At 32.8% G+C, this 20434-nt stretch overlaps 2 protein-coding genes across 2 annotated transcripts; both read left to right on the plus strand.

Annotated features, from left to right (window-relative positions):
* Positions 1-345: 345 nt before the first annotated feature.
* LOC149418235 (protein CREG1-like) lies at positions 346-4403 on the plus strand. The gene is made up of 6 exons (XM_089639375.1): positions 346-439; positions 1512-1702; positions 2052-2206; positions 2420-2539; positions 3097-3178; positions 3856-4403. Coding segments are annotated over exons 1-6 (657 nt in total). The 5' UTR covers positions 346-437; the 3' UTR covers positions 3963-4403.
* A 6449-nt stretch (positions 4404-10852) lies between these two features.
* On the plus strand, positions 10853-14870 carry LOC149418236 (protein CREG1-like). The gene is made up of 6 exons (XM_089639376.1): positions 10853-10892; positions 11907-12097; positions 12536-12690; positions 12905-13024; positions 13594-13675; positions 14362-14870. Coding segments are annotated over exons 1-6 (657 nt in total). The 5' UTR covers positions 10853-10890; the 3' UTR covers positions 14469-14870.
* The last annotated feature ends 5564 nt before the right edge of the window (positions 14871-20434 follow it).

Below are 20434 nucleotides of genomic sequence, written 5' to 3' on the forward strand. Positions count from 1 at the left end.
TTATTATTATTATTTCTTCATATGAAGCGCATTATTATTATAATTCATTTTTTATTTTATTTTTGTCTAATAAAAAACATATTTGGCATAATACATATTATAAATAGGCAATAGATAGGTAGTCCCGCGAAGCTGCCACATGGCTGCTTGTCTGCAGGCTCTACCTCAATATGAATCCACATATATTTAAGATATGTATAATTTCAAAGGTAAAAAAATATTTAAATAGCCTTCCCGAAGATTATATAATTTAATAAATAAATAAGTAAATTTAATTTTACTAACATTTTTAAAGAAATGGTTGTCAACGCATGTCTTTTTGAGAATAATATTACAATCGATAACTCTAACTCCACTATATATACCCTAACATTGACTCTTTTCATCATCAGTTCGATAGTTGGTCGATGGTTTGGACGTTTGGATAAATTACCAAAATGTAAGTTTTTGTCATTCCATTTCAAAATAATTTGCATAATTTTAGCCGAGTGGATTGCAATAGTTTAATCTGTCAAATACATATTTAAAAATAATTTTGAACATTCCCTTGTTCTCAATGACTCTCTCAGTTCTCTCAAAAAACTTAAATCCAGTCGTCTTCTTCATCCTGATGATCCCCTAGTAAGCCTTATTTGAATGCTAATAGCCTCCATTCAAAAACCATAACTTTTTTTTGGATTCCTGGACATGTTGACATCGTGCGGATTCCTTGGTAAAAATAGGAACAACATCCAACCCTCGTAAACCACATTCCTTTGGCTGACATTTTTTCTTGTTTCTTGGCATATTGCTAGTCAATCCAATGGATGCCGCAATACAAAGGACTATCCCATTAAAACCTTGATTTCAACGGTTTCAACAATTCCCCTTTTCTCCAGAAACTAACTAAACGCACTTATTCGAATAAGGATTGGGCGATATTTCGTTCCTTCTCACCTATTTAAAATTATAGTGCTTGACTTCTCATATTGTACATTCTGTGGTCTAAAAGTGGAAACTTTGGATCACATATTTTCTGGTTTTCTCTCTCTAAACAAATATCTTCTCTTCTATCAAGCTTTATCTTAAATGGCATCCCCTCCATTCAGCATTTCATATTTTCTATGTCTGAACTCGACTACAATCTTCCAAATAATTTTGAAGTTTGCCAATTCAAACAAAATAGATATATAAATTCATCTTCCGTCTCTCCATAATTAGAAATGTTGGCCTAAAACCCCTTGAAAGGGGAAAGCCAGAAAGAAAAAATTGAAAAGTAAATATTTTTTAATCTAAATAATAGATTTTTCACAAAAATTATATTCTATATTCTATGAAAACAAGTTCATAATTCTAAGAAAATACAGAACATATATACATAAAAACGTGTTTCTATATGTTATATGAATGTAATCGGGATGGGATGTAATTAAAATTTGTTTCATTGCTTAAAAAAATAATAATTATTAAATTTAAGATTTTGAACAAACCTTTTCACTAAACATAATCCATTTCCTCGTATGTTATTCCAGGCATTTAAAAATGTGGATCTTAAGCGTTATATTGCTGGCTTTTGTATCAATGGCAACCAGCGGAGAGGCTAGTACTAAAACGCACTTGGAAGGAACCAACAGGGACAGGACGACAGGTGCCATTAATGCACCATCTCCACCCGACCACAATGATCTCGTCGCAATGGCAAGATACGTCATGCACCAAGCAGGTGATTTAGCTTTCTTTCTTCTTCTTATGATTTAATAGTAGGAATGTTGAGACTCTCTTGTCATTAGACAGCTTCTAGGATTGCATTTGGCAGTATTAATGAGCCCACGGGAACTGGTGAAGAAGAAGTACTTTAACAATTCTCCGTGTTTAAACCTGTTCCACACTCATGCAATACACACACACACACAGTCTTAATTTTTTTTCTATTCTTATTCTCTTTGTGCTAGGTGTGTAGGTCTCTTATAAATGGCTAATTCGTATTTTCGAAAAATCATTATTTTTACCTGCAACTTGTGTAATACATAAACTAGGTGAATTTTACTACATTTTATTTATCTTTATTATAGATTGGACGTCCCTCGCCACTTTGTCAACAATACCGGAAGTACGAACCTACCCCTTTAGCAGCGTGGTGTCCATGAGTGATGGGACTGTACAAAACTCAACCGGAGTTCCATATTTTTACTTAACACTTCTGGACTTCCCAAGTAAAGATCTCGAAGTAAGTAATGTTTAAAATTATATTTTATTTACAGCGAGAAGCAATAAATATATTGCCTTAATTGATTCCTCGCAAGTATGATTTACATTGGTTAATGTATTAGGCAGCCTTTCAATTGACTCTAAAAATTTATGATCAGTTTCTAACCTCAGACTTGGCAGCCAACTCTGGTCTGGAGGCCTTGTATATACCTAAATGTATATTATTTTACAGATCGATAACAGATGTTCAATATCTGTATCCCTGATGCAAACTGACTTCTGCAAATCTAAGAACTACCAGGCTGATGATCCTAGGTGCGCGAGAGTAATGGTAACTGGACGAATGGAAAAGGTATATAATTTTATATTACTAACGCACACCCGTGTAAAATTTAATAAAAAGAAATACACATTTTAAATATAGAATTTTAAAAAAATCTGGTAAAAAAATATTATTCATGGTATCCGGAAACTCGTAGTACCAGTGGAAAATTGGTGAAATTACATCATGTAGAGATTAAAAAAAACTTTTTTGTTTCGAACTGAATATTTGATTTTTTTGTACGTTTTGGCAAGAAAAAGTTTTAAAAAATCTTTTCGGGCCGAGTCAACATACATATATATTATATTAATTCATTTAAAAATACATTAGACAGCTAATATTAACCCCCAGCGACTGATTCTTTCGAATTCCACCAAAAAAGTTTCTCGAAAAGTTGTACTACCAAATTCCAAAAGCGATGTAGATTTATCAATTTCCAATTTTTACGAGTTTCCGGACTTCGTTGTTGGAGGTAGATATTTTTTTGTATGGAGATGTTCAAAATATAATATTGATTGATGAATTGTGATGATTATCGTGCTGTGAAATAAGTTGTAGAATAATATTTTGTTCGTATTTGTTTTCAGATGATAAATGGAACAGCTGAATACGATTTTGCAAAGGAAGCATTATTCTCAAGACATCCCTTAATGCCACATTTACCAACAAGTAAGATTTAAAATAAAAATATTATTGTGTTATTTACCCGGGCTAACTTTATTATTCGAGAAATGCGAATAAGAAAGTCCAAATAAACAGCACAATTTCACATTTGAATAAAGAATCTTGAGTGAACCGTTTACCGTTTCGTAATACGGCCACCAACTTGGAACTGAAATGGAACATACATACAAATTTAAAGTTTGACAAAATGCCAAACGGTCGAGAGCCGAGATACATACGTGCGGAGCGACTGGCTATTGTCCTACTGTTTTGTCAAAACAAATTTATACGCGGACAACGCGGTGGTAGGGGTAAGACACTATCCTGCGCAGATAGCTTTCCCATCTATCTCTGGGACAGTGTCTTGGTTCATTGTCCTGTCTTCCAAATTACTGTTCACACCAGGACAGCAGAAAACAGAATTGTTCTATTCTCGTGTGATAGTTGCATTACTTGAGGACAGCTCAATAGCTTACGATGGAAATATTTGTATTTACCTAGAAATTCAGAACAGAAAAAGACGTGCAAATTTTATGACGAAATGAATTTAATTCTTTCTTAATTCCGTTTTCGGCCATAAGATAAGTCTTTAATCACAAACAGACTAATTCCCAAATAGGCTCACATTTGATTTGTCGGTGATTTAAGCGAAATTTTGGATTTGATTGTTTTTGTATTTTCAGATCATGGATTTTACGTTGCAAAGTTGGTCATGGAGCAAATTGTTCTTATGGCCTGGTTCGGAGCACCTTCTCACATTCCTATTGAGCAATATTTAGCCTTCCAATAATGACATTATAAAGGTACCTGTCAAACATGATGAGTAAAATATTAAATAACCTTAAAATTATAGTAACTATTCATATCCTTTTTATATTCCCATTGATAAATATTTGGCCTTCTACTAATGATATTATAAAAATACTTGTCTAATAAAATGAAAAAAAATTGATTTACCTGAAAACATAACGTAACCATTTATATTTTGACCAGTCAGTGTGTGAGTTGGCATCGCGTGTGGGTCCCAGGCGTGGTACGTTCAAGTCCTCAACGACACAAGCAACATTTCCCGCTTAGTGTGGTGGTAGTAGATGATTTTCATATATTGTCAGGTTATTCGTAACTTGAAAATATTTGTCGTTCTGTTATGAAAAAAAAATCAATATGTGTACAAGTATATATATTTATGTGTGTAATCGTTTTTTGTAAAATTATAATAAAATGTAATAAATGAAGGATTGTCTTTTGCAAATGAATTATGAATTTTTATTAATACCGCATAAGATACCCAAATTCCTGAAGCAAATGACATTGCATTGATATATGAAGAAAAGTCTATTTTTCTAAAAAAAATTTATCAATGTGATACCGCACAAGAGTCCCAACTGCTTCCATCCGACAGGAGCCAGTTAGACTATGGCATCCCCAATGGGGGTATGTTGTGAGACTGAAGATTACGAGGAAGGGGTTGTGATGGGGGGAGGAAGGTGGTTAAATACGTGGCTTCTCAGATATTTTCACCAAACACGGCCAAAGCCATTTCAAACAAAATATCAATTCTGAAATATGAAACTTAATGCGTAAATTGTGTAATAACTGAAATTAATCAAATATATTTTATTGCGTACACCGGGATTTGAACCCGCGACCGCCAGTTTGCTTGTCGCAAGCCTAACTGCTCGACTACGGAGGCCGTCGAAATTATTAAGTTAATTTATAAAAATGATAATTAATTATTTTACAACTATTATACCTATATAGCGTAACTTTAAAATCGTTCTTTGATTTAAAATAGTAAAAAAAAACATTTTTTTAGTAAAAAAACAAATGCCGTCGTCTTATACACATTTATTAGTTTACATTTATGATTATTTTATTTATTTATCTGCCTATATCATAAAAACCTTACTTTCAACACATTACATAAATATGAATTGGTCACTCATCTTGGATACATTAAATTAATAAATAATACATATTTAGAAAAACCGAAAATAAGTCACTAAAGTACATAACCAATGAAGAATAAATTAGGAGTTCGGCAGGAACCAGTCCTCGGAACTACATTAATAATATTGTAAAAATGGTTCCATGATAACTCAACACAGTGACAATCCAACACACTTTTAAAAAGTGATATAAAAGCGATCAGTTTGAGTTTGAGTTTTCCGAATATAATATACCTACATTAAAAAAATATTTTTCTGTATAAAACTTTTGTAGATAATAATTCAGGTTTCTAATTAATTTTAAATAAAAAAATAACATTTTAACTTTGTTTTTTATTAATAAAACTTTTGTATATAATACTTAACTTACGAGAAGGCTTTACTATTTGATATTTATACTTTTCTTTCATTAGAAGCTTTTGCTTGTGGACGGAAGAGAAGTGTTCATTTGGAAAATAAATAACAGTTTAATAGTGCAGTACGGAAGATGCGTAATTTTGTGAAATGGTTTACATTTCTGTTTGAATTGTGGATCTAAATATTAAATTATATTAATTTATCTAGTAGGTCGAACAGAATCAAGTTATATCAAATGTGTCAAATGTACAGTTTGTTCGGTAAATATAAAGTTTCGCGTGGTCTGTTTGACAGACTGCATTGGTCTCATATAAGGAGTACACGCCAATGAGACCATTTACTTGGTCACCCCAGACGTAAAACTACTGTACTTTAGGGTAGTTTAAGCTATTTCACGTCAAAATTGTGGAATGAAATAGTATATTTAAATATCGACTTTGTCACAGTACTTCAAATGCAGAAAATTGTTGCTGATTGCACAGTCAAACGCACAACATCATTATAGATCGAATTAATAATGAAAGGGATACCTACTTGTTTTCATGATTATATTATTTAATTTGAATTTTTTCGTTTATTATCAATCGTTTTAAGATTAAAGTGATCGGTTTTTCATTTTCCACAAGTGCTAAGTTCTTTTTTAATTGATTTAATTAATCAGTTGTTTTTCTATAAACCAATAAGCTACTTAATTAAAGAGTCAAGTTCACCAGGTTATTATTATCTTAAGCAATTGTTATTTCGAAAGATTTGTGAATCACATTTGATACGTAGCTAACGTTTCATATCCACATAGAAACGCTTTGAAGCGAAGCTTTAAGAGTGCTGGGATTTGTGGTGAGCAACTCCATATTATAGATTAGCTTTATACTATAGATTAGCAGGTAGCATTTCGGAAAGCTTCGCCGATAGAAGGAAAACTCTTTTACTGACAGCCACACATAATCTTCTGAACGGAGATATCTGTATTCCTGATTTTATAATAAATTACAGTTTTATGTTCCTGACAATTTCAGGCTAGTTGGCAGGAACAGTCACATTAATTTTGTTGTTCCGAGATGCAGAACTAACTGACCATGGTAATGCCGCTTGGGAAAACGATTTTTAATACTTTGTCCAATAGATATTTTTCAACTGAACATTAAAAAATTGTATCATTAATTAACATAATATAATGATTTATATTTCTTATTGGCTATGTTAACTGTTTATGTACATTGAAACTAAAATAAAAATATGATTTACGGGATTCGAACCCGCGACCTCCAGTTTGCTAGTCGAGAGCCTTACTCCTTCACCACGGAGGCCGTCAAAATTAATGCTTAGTAATATTGAACTAGTTTCACTACGATGCTACCCGTAAATCGATATTTAACGAGTTTTAAAAGTAGGAAACCTTTTCATAACTTCCCATACTAAAATTTCCTGTAGAAATTCCGTAATAATGTTTAAAAAATAACTAAGAAAAGTTAGGATATGTAAGTACGTCTTGCAACAGGATTCTGGCTATTAACGCAATATTTAACACAATTAGCTGAACCCAGGAAATAACTAAACACATAGGGATGGCTAAAATAAGTCAATCCAGAAATTTTTGCAAGATTTTTGGAATAAGAAAATAGAATAACCAACACAAATATTACGTAGAACTGGAAACAAACAGGACAATAAATTAAAAATATTACTTTATCATAAAACTGCATGATAACCCTAATGATCCGTGTGGAGATATTTGGAAATGCATAAATAAGTTGAGGAAAATGTAATTCTTTTACTTTTGTCCTTAAAGACCTTATCCGACACAGGTGCCAATAACAATGTGTTTTTGTACTTACGTCTTCTTCCCACAGAATGAAGAGTTCTCATTTATTCTACCCATTTAACTTGTTTGTCATGTACCTTTGTATAAGCTTATTATTGTTTAATTTAATAATAATTATTATCCATTTCAAATCTACAAGTTTGTAAGTATGGTCATCATACCTGTTTTATGCAATGACGTTTAAAAAAGGCAGGGTAAAACCTTGTAAGTTTTATTAATCCCTTGTTAATATTGAAGTGAGTTACAAACTCAAGGTAATAAGCCTACCGGAAATACCAAAATAATTAGATATTCGACAGTCTTAAAGGACCTAGTAACAAAGGTAATTGATATAATTGATTAAATACCCTAGTAGACCATCCCTACCCCAAATGTTATGCATATAAACCGTAGACAAAGAATAATTTGTACCAGTCTGAAGATGGCTTTAACGAGCTGAAAACGGTTACGGTCAATAAAATAAAAGTGGAAAAAAGTTTCATATTTGTTTTATTATAATATATTATATTGAAATTCCACCATGAATTATCAGTTACAAAAATAGAAATATTTAAATTTATTATGTCATAACCTTCTTTGTTGTATTAAGTTGATGACGCTCATAAAATATGTTTTTTTTTTCAATTTAATTTAATTTAAATTTTTTATTTTATTTAGGAAACAAACAGTTATTTATAGCAGCAATTATTTACAATATTATACCAATAATGTTTCATTAATTCTAGTCATTGATTCAATATTTGCACCCATCCAATATATTTATAAATTACGAAGAAATATAAAGAATAAACATTATATGGAATTACAAAATGTTATAAAAACAATTAAAGACAGTTAGTAGTAATACAGTTTTCACATGATTATAATAAAAAAAATAGACAAAGATGATAAGATTATTTCACAAAATAAAATATTGAGTTATCAGTTTAGTAATTTGCATTTTATATGTTTTCGAGAAAAAAAAAATAAAAAAATATATGATTTTAGATTTTCACGGCCAAACGTATTTTTGTTATGTGTTTTTGGGGTGTTATGCCGTGTTTCGCTAACTCCTTCTTTAGCCAACGTTTCAATAATACATTTGCCCTGATGATGGACACTGCAATGCTGTCCGAAACGTTGGCTAAGGAAGGAGTTAGCGAAACACGGCATAACACCCCAAAAACAAATAGCAAAAAAACGTTTTATGTAGTTTATAAATAATGTAAAAGAGAGAGGCCTTAGATGAGAACCATGAGGTACCCCTGAGGGAATAGTTATAATTTGTGACATGTAACCTTTTAAGGCAACACCTTGACTTTTATTTGTAATATAAGCGGAGAACCATCTCAGAAAATTTCCACGTACACCAATTTTCAAGAGCTTATTTAATAGTATGTCGTGATTTACTTTGTCAAATGCTTTCGAATAATCTGTGTAAATGGAATCAACCTGTTTCCCACTATCCATAGAGTTGAGAACAAAATCAGTAAAATGTCCTAGATTCGATTCAACACATCTGCCTTGAAAAACCCATGTTGGTTGAGGCTAATAATAGTATTTTTGCAAAAGTTAAAAAGTTGGTCATGTACGATTTTTTCCATGATTTTACTTAAGATACATAGTTTAGAGATAGGTCTTTAATTTTCAATATTATGTTTATCCACTTTTTTAAAAAACGGGCGATACAAATACTTTTTTACAAATACTAGGAAATACACCTTCCTTAAAAGTTTTTTAAAAAGCAGTGTTACGGGAGTAACTAGTTTTTCAGCACAATTAACAATGTAAATTGTGTGTAATTACAAAAAAATCATTTAGAACTTTTCAACTTAAAATATATATTTGTAGCGTCGAGAAAAATCTAGATTAACTAATCAATAATAAACCGCTCGACCTACTTAGTACCTACTCCCGAATTATGTACCTGCAGTCCAAACCGCAACGAAAAACAAAGTAATCTACGTACTACAAGACCTACTTGTCTAACGACAACAATAATATCGCAAGTCGGTCTTATACATTACGAGAACTCGCCAGAAGGTTCGAGTCTACGGCCTATGCATAATTGCCGCGCTATCGAAGGTTCCTGAAACATACAGTCTGTGCGAGTGCCTAAGATTTAGTTGCCGTCCATCTACCTACTGCTACCGTCGGCCGTGTAGTATAAATATGCCCGACGCAGCGAGTCAGTCAGTCAGTCATCTTTCAGCCGTCAGTTTACAAATCTCACGGGGGACAACTGGTGCGCCCCGCGCCCCTCCGCGAAGGACGTATACCCGGCTTCGCCCGTACCATCATGGACTCTATCGGGACATAATCTTAGCGCCTTGTCTAGATCGCCGTCCCTGGCAAGCGCCACTCGGATTACAAGCGCCCTGGTTCCAGCGTCTCTGACCAGCGCTTCTTCCACGCCATCATGACCATCACGAGGACACGCAGCATCCTCACTGGTCACGCCGTTCCCGTTCAACCGCCTACAAGGTCCGCCGCACCTTCGGCCGTCTCGTCAGCACTGGAGTGCCTGAAGACCTACGTTCTTCGCCAGTGCCTGACCTTCATCGAGTCCCGGTCACCAGCGCCCGGCGTCGACTCACTGACCCGCGCTTGACCAGCACATCACCGCAGCGTCCGGAGAATACATCTGTCCTACGTCCACTCTCGTCACGGCTACCTGACTCATCAATAAAACACAATGACCTTCACTACACGCCTTTTATTTCTTGCCTTCACCACTGATCTCCAAATATTACTTATTATACACCCTGCATTTACTGTATACCTCTGTCTTAAGTCATTTACTTAAGATATATATATATGGTTACATATTTTTTTTACACATGAGTTTATACATATTTTTTCCGTCCTATATTGTATTTCTTAAACAGGATCTCGATTTGCTTTGTCCTTTACTTATGTTTCTTATACTATTAGTATTGTATGCAAAAGCCGAAATGCGTTAATTATACATAAATAAATATTAAGAAATTATAACCATTAAACTGTTTTTTATATAATACTGCCGCCATGATGAGTTTTTACTTATGACGGCATACTAACACATTCTTTTAATATGCGTACATACCTCAACACAGGTTCTCGTAGTGAGGTGTTAACAAAACACTCCCACTAACCCACACAGGCACCGATTTTTAATATCCTTGATCCTTATTTAATCTTCACACCAAATGAAACTAGGCTGTCATTATTTTTTAAAAATATATATTTTTTTTGTTTTCTAAGAAAACAAATTTGGAATAATACATTTATTTAGATAATAGATAGGTAGTCCCGCGAAACTGCCATATGGTTGATTTCTGCAGATTCTAACTCAATATAAATTCATTTAAATGTATATATATAAAGATATACATACTTTCAAAGCTACAAAAATATTTTAATAGCCTTCCTGAAGATTAAATAATTTAGTAAATAAATAAATAAATTTAATTTTATTAACATTTTTAAAGAAATGGTTGTCAACGCATGTCTTTTTGTGAATAATATTATTATCGATATCTCTAACTCCACTATATATACCGTAATATTGGCTCTTTTTAAATCAGTTCGATAATTGGTCGATGGTTTGGACGTTTGGATAAATTACCAAAATGTAAGTTTTTGTCATTCCATTTCAAACCAATTTGCATAATTTTAGCCGAGTGCATTGCAATAGTTGGATCTCTCAAATACATATTTAAAAATAATTTTTAACATTCCCTTGTTCTCACTGACTCTCTCAGTTCTCTCAAAAAACATAAACCCAGTTCTCTTTTTCATTCTGATGATCCCCTAGTAAGCCTTATTCGAATGCTGATAGCCTCCATTCAAAAACCGTAACTTTTTTATTGGTTTCCTGGACATGTTGACATCGTGCGGATTCCTTGGTAAAATAGGAACAACATCCAACCTTCGTAAACCACATTTCTCTAGCTGAAATTTTTTCTTGTTTCTTGGCACATTGCTAGTCAATCCAATGGATGCCTCAATACAAAGGACTATCCCATTAAAACCTTGATTTCAACGGTTTCAACAATTCCCCATTTCTCCAAAAACTAATTTAACGCACTTATTCGAATAAGGATTAGACGATGTTTTGTTCCTTCTCACCTATTTAAAATTAAAGTGCTTGTTTTCTCATATTGTATATTCTGTGGGAACTTTAGATCACATATTTTCTGGTTTTCTCTCTCCAAACAAATATCTTCTCTTCTATCTAGTTTTATCTTAAATTGCCTCCCCTCCATTCATTATTTCTATCCATATATTTTCTATGTATGAACTAGACTCCAATCTTCCAAATAATTTTAAAGTTTGTCAATTTAAACAAAATCCAAAAACTAATTTAACACACTTATTCGAATAAGGATTGGACGATGTTTCGTTCCTTCTCACCTTTTTAAAGTTATAGTACTTGACTTGCCAATATTTGAAAACTAGCCAATATTTCTAAGAAAATACAGAACATATATACATAAAAACATGTTTCTATATGTTATATGAATGTAATCGGGATGGGATGTAGTTAAAATTTGTTTCATTGTTTAAAGACAATAATTATTAAATTCAAGATTTTGAACAAACCTTTTTCACTTAACATAATCCATTTCCTCTTATGTTATTCCAGGCATTTAAAAATGTGGATCTTAAGCGTTGTCTTGCTGGCTTTTGTATCAATGGCAACCAGCGGAGGGACTAGTACTGAAACGCACTTGGAAGGAACCAACAGGGACAAGACGACAGGTGCCATTAATGCACCATCTCCACCCGACCACAATGATCTCGTCGCAATGGCAAGATACGTCATGCACCAAGCAGGTGATTTAGCTTTCTTGCTTATTCTTATGGTTTAATAGTAGGAATGCTGAGACTCTCCAGTCATTAGACAGCTTCTAGGATTGCATTTGGCAGTATCAATGAGCCCACGGGAACTGGTGAAGAAGAAGTATTCCTGTTGGCGTCATGTATCTTTTATCAGGAGATTTTTCAATGTGTATGAGTGTTTCAGGCTAATAATTATTGCTTTTAAAATAAGAAGAATTACTTTAACAATTCTCCGTGTTTAAACCTGTTCCAAACTCATGCAATACACACACACAGTCTTAAACTTTTATCTATTCTTATTCTCTTTGTGCTAAGTGTGTAGGTGTCTTATAAATGGCTAATTAATATTTTCGAAAAATCTTTATCTTTCCTGCAACTTGTGTAATACATAAACTAGGTGCATTTAACTACATTTTTTTATACTTATTATAGATTGGACGTCTCTCGTCACTTTGTCAACAATATCGGAAGCACAAAACTACCCCTTTAGCAGCGTGGTGTCCATGAGTGATGGGACTGTACAAAACTCAACCGGAGTTCCATATTTTTACTTAACACTTCTGGACTTCCCAAGTAAAGACCTCGAAGTAAGTAATGCTTGCAAGCAAATTTTATATACAGTGAGAAGCAATAAATATATTGCCCTTTATTGATTCCTGGCAAGTATGATTTACATTGGTTAATGTATTAGGCAGCCTTTCAATTGACTCTTAAAATTTATGATCAGTTTCTGACCTCAGACTTGGCAGCCAACTCTGTTCTAGATACCTTGCATATACCTAAATGTATATTATTTTACAGATTGATAACAGATGTTCAATATCTGTATCCCTGATGCAAACTGACTTCTGCAAATCTAAGAACTACCAGGCTGATGATCCTAGGTGCGCGAGAGTAATGGTAACTGGACGAATGGAAAAGGTATATAATTTTATATTACTAACGCACACCCGTGAAAAATTTAATAAAAAGAAATACACATTTTAAATATAGAATTAAGAAAAAAATCTGGTAAAAAAATATTATTCACGGTGTCCGGAAACTCGTAGTACCAGTGGAAAATTGGTGAAATTACATCATGTAGAGATTAAAAAAAACTTTTTTGTTTCGAACTGAATATTTGGCTTTTTGTATGTTTTCGGCAAGTAAAAGGTCAAAAAAACCTTTTTGGGCCGAGTCAATATATATATATATATCATATTTATTCATTTTAAAATACATTAAACAGCTAATATTAACCCCCAGCGAGTGATTGTTTTGAAATTCCACCCAAAAAGTTACTCGAAAAGTTTTACTACCAAATAGATTCCAAAAGCGATGTAGATTTATCAATTTCCCATTTGTACTACGAGTTTGCGGACTTCGTTTGTTGGAGGTAGATATTTTTTTGTATGTAGATGTTCAAAATATAATATTGATTGATGAATTGTGATGATTATTGTGCTGTGAAATAAGTTGTAGAATAATATTTTCTTCGTATTTGTTTTCAGATGATAAATGGAACAGCTGAATACGATTTTGCAAAGGAAGCATTATTCTCAAGACATCCCTTAATGCCACATTTACCAACAAGTAAGATTTAAAATAAAATATTATTTTGTGATTTACTCGGGCTGACTTTATTATTCGAGAAATGCGAATAAGAAAGTCCAAATAAACACTACAATTTCACATTTGAATAAAGAATCTTGAGTGAACCGTTTACCGTTTCGTAATTCGGCCACCAACTTGGAACTGAAATAAAACTTACAAACAAATTTACAGTTTGTCAAAATGCCAAACGGTCGAGAGCCGAGATACATACGTGCGGAGCGACTGGCTATTGTCCTACCTTTTTGTCAAAACGAATTTAAACGCGGACAACGCGGCCGGGCGCGGTGGTAGGGGTAAGACACTATCCTGCGCAGATAGCTTTCCCATCAATCTCTGGGACAGTGTCTTGGTTCATTGTCCTGTCTTCCAAATTACTGTTCACCCTAGGACAGAAACAGAATTGTTCAATTCTCGTGTGATAGTTGCATTACTTGAGGACTGTTCAATAGCTTACGATGGAAATATTTGTATTGACCTAGAAATTCAGAACAGAAAAAAACGGGCAAATTTTATGACGAAATGATTTTTATTCTTTCTTAATTCCGTTTTCGACCATAAGATAAGTGATACTGTTATCACAAACAGACCAATTCCCAAATAGGCGCACATTTGATTTGTCGGTGATTTAAGCGAAATTTTGGAATTGATTGTTTTTCTATTTTCAGATCATGGATTTTACGTTGCAAAGTTGGTCATGGAGCAAATTTTACTTATGGCCTGGTTCGGAGCACCTTCTCACATTCCTATTGAGCAATATTTAGCCTTCCAATAGAGACATTATAAAGGTACCTGTCTAACATGGTGACTAAAATATTTAAGAACCTTAAAATTATAGCAACTATCCATATCCTTCTTATATTCCCATTGATACATATTTAGCCTTCTACTAATGATATTATAAAAATACTTGTCTGATAAAATGAAAACAAAATTGATTAACCTTAAAACATAATGTAACCATTCATATTTTGACCGGTCAGTGTGTGAGTTTACATCGTGTTTGAGTCCCAGGCGTGGTACGTTCAAGTCCTCAACTACACAAGCAACATTTTCCGCTTAGTGTGGTGGTAGTAGAAGATTTTCATAATATATTGTCAGGTTATTCGTAACTTGGAAATGTTTTTTTTTCTGTTATGAAAAAAAAATCAATTTGTGTACATTTATATATATATTTATGTGTGTAATCGTTTTTCGTAAAACTAATATAAAATGTAATAAATGAAGAATTGTCTTTGTGCAAATGCATAATGTATTTTTTATTAATACCGCATAAGATACCCAAATTCCCGAAGCAAATGACATTGCATTGATATTCGAAGAAAAATCTATTTAATCTATAAAATCTATCAACTGCTGCCATCCGACAGGAGCCAGTTAGACTATGGCATCCCCAATCGGGGTATGTTGTGAGACTGAAGATTACGAGGAAGGGGTTGTGATGGGGGGAGGAAGGTGGGGATATACGTGGCTTCTCAGATATTTTCACCAAACACGGCCAAAGCCATTTCAAACAAAATATCAATTCTGAATGGTGGTCTTATCCTAGAGCGAAACTGAGAGTCTCTTTCACTCTGGAAAGTGCAGCCAATAATTATTCTATACAGAGTACCCGGGGGTACAGTGCACCAATTTCGGCGGTTGATTTAACATGATTTTAGAAGTAGAAAAAAAACAAAACTTTTTTCGAAACTCTTTTTATTTTAGAGTAGTTTTAAGGTACTTTAGTACTTCTACTATCATGTAGAATCAAATACCGAAGCTATCACACTTTCCCCCGGACACCCTGTATATTATTTTTAATGCGTAAATTGTGAAATAACTCAAATTAATCAAATATATTTTATTGCGCACACCGGGATTTGAACCCGCGACCGCCAGCTTGCTTGTCGCAAGCCTTACTCTTCGACTACGGAGGCCGTCGAAATTATTAAGTTAATTTATAAAAATGATAATTAATTATTTAACATCTATTATACCTATATAGCGTGACTCTAAAATCGTTCTTTGATTTAAAATAGTGAAAAAACATTTAAAAAAAAAAACAAATGCTGTCGTCTTATATCAGTTAATAAAGTTTTTGTTTCATCATTTACCATGACTAAAAAAATAATAAAAAAATATAAATAATATAACTTTTTAAAGATGTGATGAATTACCATTGAGATGATATATCCGGTTACCGGTAAAAATATTTTCAAAATGCAAGTACGACTATTTGAGTACATGTACACTAATGTACATCATTGGGGGAAAACAATGAAGAATTGATAAATATTTTTAACAATCAATTGAACAATGTATTAAGATGGATGAAAATAAATATGAATAAATTTAATACAAAAACACAAAATGTATTATAATTGGACATAAGAACACATGCAGTAAAAGCAAAATTGAAATTGATGGTGAAATAATTGAAAATGTTACTGATATGAAATACTTCTTGGAAAGGAGTTGAGGAGTTTTAGGAAGGAATTTAGCTGCCAACGAGATGGACTTCCTATGGGGGCTCCCGTCAGCCCGCTTATTGCGGAAATTTTTATGAATAAATTTTGTAGACAATATTTTGATCTTAAATCGCCATTGTTAAAAAATATATTACTATGGAAACGCGAAATGTAGATGATATTATTTGTACATGGACTGACACAGAGCCCCAGCTAAATTCCTCCCTAAGACTCCTCAACTCCTTAAATAATCAGATCTAATTCAGACTAGAAGTGTATAAAATAAACACTTAACTTTCTAGATCTCATCGCATCGATTGTTGATAATAGAATCCGTTTTAAAATATTTTAAAAAACCTACCTTCACAGACACTATAATCCATAATACGTCTAATCATCCAATCTCCCATAAACATTCAGCATTCCACTCTAAATGCTCGGCAATTGCCGATTTGTAAAGGTGCCCGAGTTTACATGCTTGAAATTGTTCTGATATTCTTTTGGAGATCGTCCGTTGTCTGGCCTACATAAACCCTGTCGCATCAGGAACAGCTGAGCTTATAAACTCCATCTGTTACAAGAGTAATTCTGTATCCACTGGTATCCAGTCTCGATGCTTTCTTTTCTCAGTACCTTGGAGATTCTGTCCGTCACATTGGGGTAGATTTGGTTTTACAATTCCGCTCTGATGCGTAGGTTAGCTTTATAAGTTACTCTCCGATTTTTGGTTCTTCTCATATTCTGGTTGCTCGGGTAACCAATATGGATAAGTCCTCTTTTCTGCGCTGGGTGGTGTTGCGATTCAGCGATTTGTATCTTCATTGACAAATTACAAAATTAATAACACTGAGGGATCTGTGATTTCCTCTCTCCGGTTGTAACAATGTGCTGTTATATTATTGTGATCGTTATTTCCTTACAACCACCCGTATATGTATAAGTTTCGACACCGCTTAGGTTTTGATTTGACTTCACTTAGGACAGGTTGTTTATTTGACAGGTCGTTATTTCCTAATATATAAATATATTTATGGTTAAGGTTTTCACGGGTGTAGATGATGATGATGATGTAGAATAATTTTCTCGGCTTACCCGCGTAACGTAGTCCCTAAAATGATTTTTTTTAATTCCTGACGTTTCGATATCACTTAGGTTTTGATTTGACTTCACTTAGGTTTTGATTTCTGGATCGAACAATCGAGCGAAAGCGATCAGTTTGAGACAAAACCAGAAGTCAACCCGAATATAATATAACTACATTAAAAAAATATTTTTATGAATAAAACTTTTGTAGGTACATAATAATTCAGGTTTTGAATTAATTTTAAATAAAAAAAATATAATTTTAATTTTGTTTTTTATTAATGAAACTTTTGTATATAATACAATAAATCAGGTTTAACTATTTAATATTTATACTGTTCTTTCATTAGAAGCATTTGCTTGTGGACGGATTAGAAGTGTTCATTTGGAAAATAAATAACAGTTTAATAGTACAGTACGGTAGATGCGTAATTTTGTGAAATGGTTTACATTTCTGTTTGAATAAAGGATCTAAATATAAAATTATATTTTTTTATCTAGTAGGTCGAACAGAATCAAGTTACATCAAATGTGTCAAATGTACAGTTTGTTTGGTATATAAAGGTTCACACGGTCTGTTTGGCAGACTGCAGTGGTCTCATATAAGGAGTACACGCCAAAGAGACCATGTACTTGGTCCCATACGTAAAACTACTGTATTTTAGAGTAGTTAAAGCTATTTCACGTCAATTGTGAAATGAAATAGTATATTTTAATATCGACATTGTCACAGTACTTCAAATGCAGAGAATGGTTGCTGACTGCACAGTCAAACGCACAACATAATTATTGATAGAATTAATAAAAGGGATACCTACTTATTTTTGTGATTATATTTTTTAATTTGAATTTGAATTTATTTAATTATTATTTTTTTGGTAAACTTATGTTTAAGACAAATTTTTTATGCATAGCATAAAGGGTAACAATTATTTTATAAGCAATAATTATTTGCCTGAAACACTTATCCACATTGAAAAATTGGCGTCTTGTATCTTTTATCAGGAGATTTTTCAATGTGGATAAGTGTTTCAGGCTAATAATTATTGCTTACAAAATAATTGTTGAATTTGTTTCTTTTAATTTAAATTTTGCGTTTTAAATTTAAATTTTGGGTTATTAATTTAATTATAATTTCAATTTGATTATAGATTACGTATATTAGAGCCACTGCTGAAAACCAGCTGCAATCCCGGAGAAATCCGGAATGTACATCTGAGCAATGACCAACCCCTTTGTCAATAGAATCAGTATTATCAAAGAAAATAAGATGTATGACACTCTACAATTTGTCTGAATTAACAAAATAAATGTGAAGGAGTGTACATATTACTTTCACAGAAAAGTGGAAAATATTATTTGTAATGTTTCAACACCATAAGAATCAATAGTCCGCGGAATAAAAGTAATGGAATTATGTTTTAGGTTGTGTTATAAAATAATTTCACAAATACGTGGATTTTTCGTTTATTATCAATCGTTTTAAGATTAAAGTGATCGGTTTTTCATTTTCCACATTTTCTAAATTCTTTTTTAATTGATTTTAATTAATCAGTTGTTTTTCTACAAACCAATTAGCTACTTAATTAAAGAGTCAAGTTCACCAGGTTATTATTATCTTAAGCAATTGTTATTTCGAAAGATTTGTGAATCACATTTGATACGTAGGCGTAGCTAACGTATCATATCCTCATAGAAACGCTATGAAGCGAAGCTTTAAGAGTGCTGGGATTTGTGGTGAGCAACTCTATATTATAGATTAGCTTTATACTACAGATTAGCAGGTAGCATTTTGGAAAGCTTCGCCGATAGAAGGAAAACTCTTTTACTGACAGCCACACATAATCTTCTGAACGGTGATATCTGTATTCCTGATATTATAAAAAATTACAGTTTTATGTTCCCGACAATTTCAGGCTAGTTGGCAGGCACAGTCACATTAATTTTGTTGTTACGAAATGCAGAACTAACCGACTATGGTAATGCCGCTCGGGAAAACGATTTTTAATAACTTGTCCAATAGATATTTTTTAACTGAACATATAAAATCGTATCATTACTTAACATAATATAATGATTTATATTTCTGATTGGCTATGTTAACTGTTAATATACATTGAAACTAAAATAAATATATGATTTACGGGATTCCAATTCGCGACCTCCAGTTTGCTAGTCAAAAGCCTTACTCCTTGACCACGGACGCCGTCAAAATTAATGCTCAATAATGTTGAACTGGTTTCACTACGATGCTACCCATAAAGCGATATTTTATGAGTTTTAAAAGTAGGAAACCTTTTCATAACTTTCCATACTAAAATTTCCTATGGAAATTCCGTAATAATGTTTAAAAAATAGCAAAGAAAAGTTACCATATGTAAGTACGTCTTGCAACAGGTTTCTGGCAATTAATGCAATATTTTAGGGAATTCTCGTGCATTTTTTAAATAATTTATTTCAATAAAGATAATTATTGAAGTGAAACTTCTTTACGCGCGTCATGCAATTTCGAGGACCGGAGTAAAACCGACTCATGACCGAAACGAAAATGCGGGTACCCCCACCACCGATTAAAGTTCATTTGATCTAGTCAAAGTTTTGAAGTAACATATAAATGCTTCTTAGCTCATCCCGACAACTGGCGTTGGTGGTGTAATGGTCAGCATAGTTGCCTTCCAAGCAGTTGATCCGAGTTCGATTCTCGGCCATCGCACATTATTTTTTTGTTTTTAACGCCTTTTTCATTCAATATCTTATTTTTTAGTAGGTCAGAACATTTTTTAAAAGAAAATAATATTGCAAAATAATAAAAACACTTATCTCACTGTGATAAAACATTACTCCGCTAGAGCGCGCTTTGCGTTATTGTGTTGGATTAAAATTATTATCTAATCCGTATAATATGATAATTGTATTACATTTATTTAATTAATTTATTTATTTTGATAATATGTAATAATTTACAGAAAAAAAAATTAAAACTATCTCCCTCTGATAAAATATCCGTTCGCTAGAGCGCACTACGCGATCTTGTGTGGGATTCTATTTCTGTACATTGTACATTATTTTTAAAAATATATTATATTTTGGGTGTGATGTAGGTAACATTATAAAACATAACAAGCTCTCATATTTTCAGAACCTACATAATATAATCAATTTATGCGGCTTTGCTTACAGTTGGTGCTCAGCGTGGTTGGCTTTCAAT

This window comes from Hesperophylax consimilis, chromosome 14 (assembly GCF_061612785.1).
Source record: "Hesperophylax consimilis isolate HC1 chromosome 14, BYU_Hcon_1.0, whole genome shotgun sequence".
NCBI lineage: Eukaryota > Metazoa > Arthropoda > Insecta > Trichoptera > Limnephilidae > Hesperophylax > Hesperophylax consimilis.

What these genes read in the sequence shown, in the direction of transcription:
- LOC149418235 (XM_089639375.1), top strand. An exon ending in ATACGTCATGCACCAAGCAG is followed by an intron (nt 1,703 to 2,051) that starts GTGATTTAGCTT and finishes TCTTTATTATAG; the next exon opens with ATTGGACGTCCCTCGCCACT. An exon ending in AATGCCACATTTACCAACAA is followed by an intron (nt 3,179 to 3,855) that starts GTAAGATTTAAA and finishes TTGTATTTTCAG; the next exon opens with ATCATGGATTTTACGTTGCA.
- LOC149418236 (XM_089639376.1), top strand. An exon ending in ATACGTCATGCACCAAGCAG is followed by an intron (nt 12,098 to 12,535) that starts GTGATTTAGCTT and finishes TACTTATTATAG; the next exon opens with ATTGGACGTCTCTCGTCACT. An exon ending in TAACTGGACGAATGGAAAAG is followed by an intron (nt 13,025 to 13,593) that starts GTATATAATTTT and finishes ATTTGTTTTCAG; the next exon opens with ATGATAAATGGAACAGCTGA.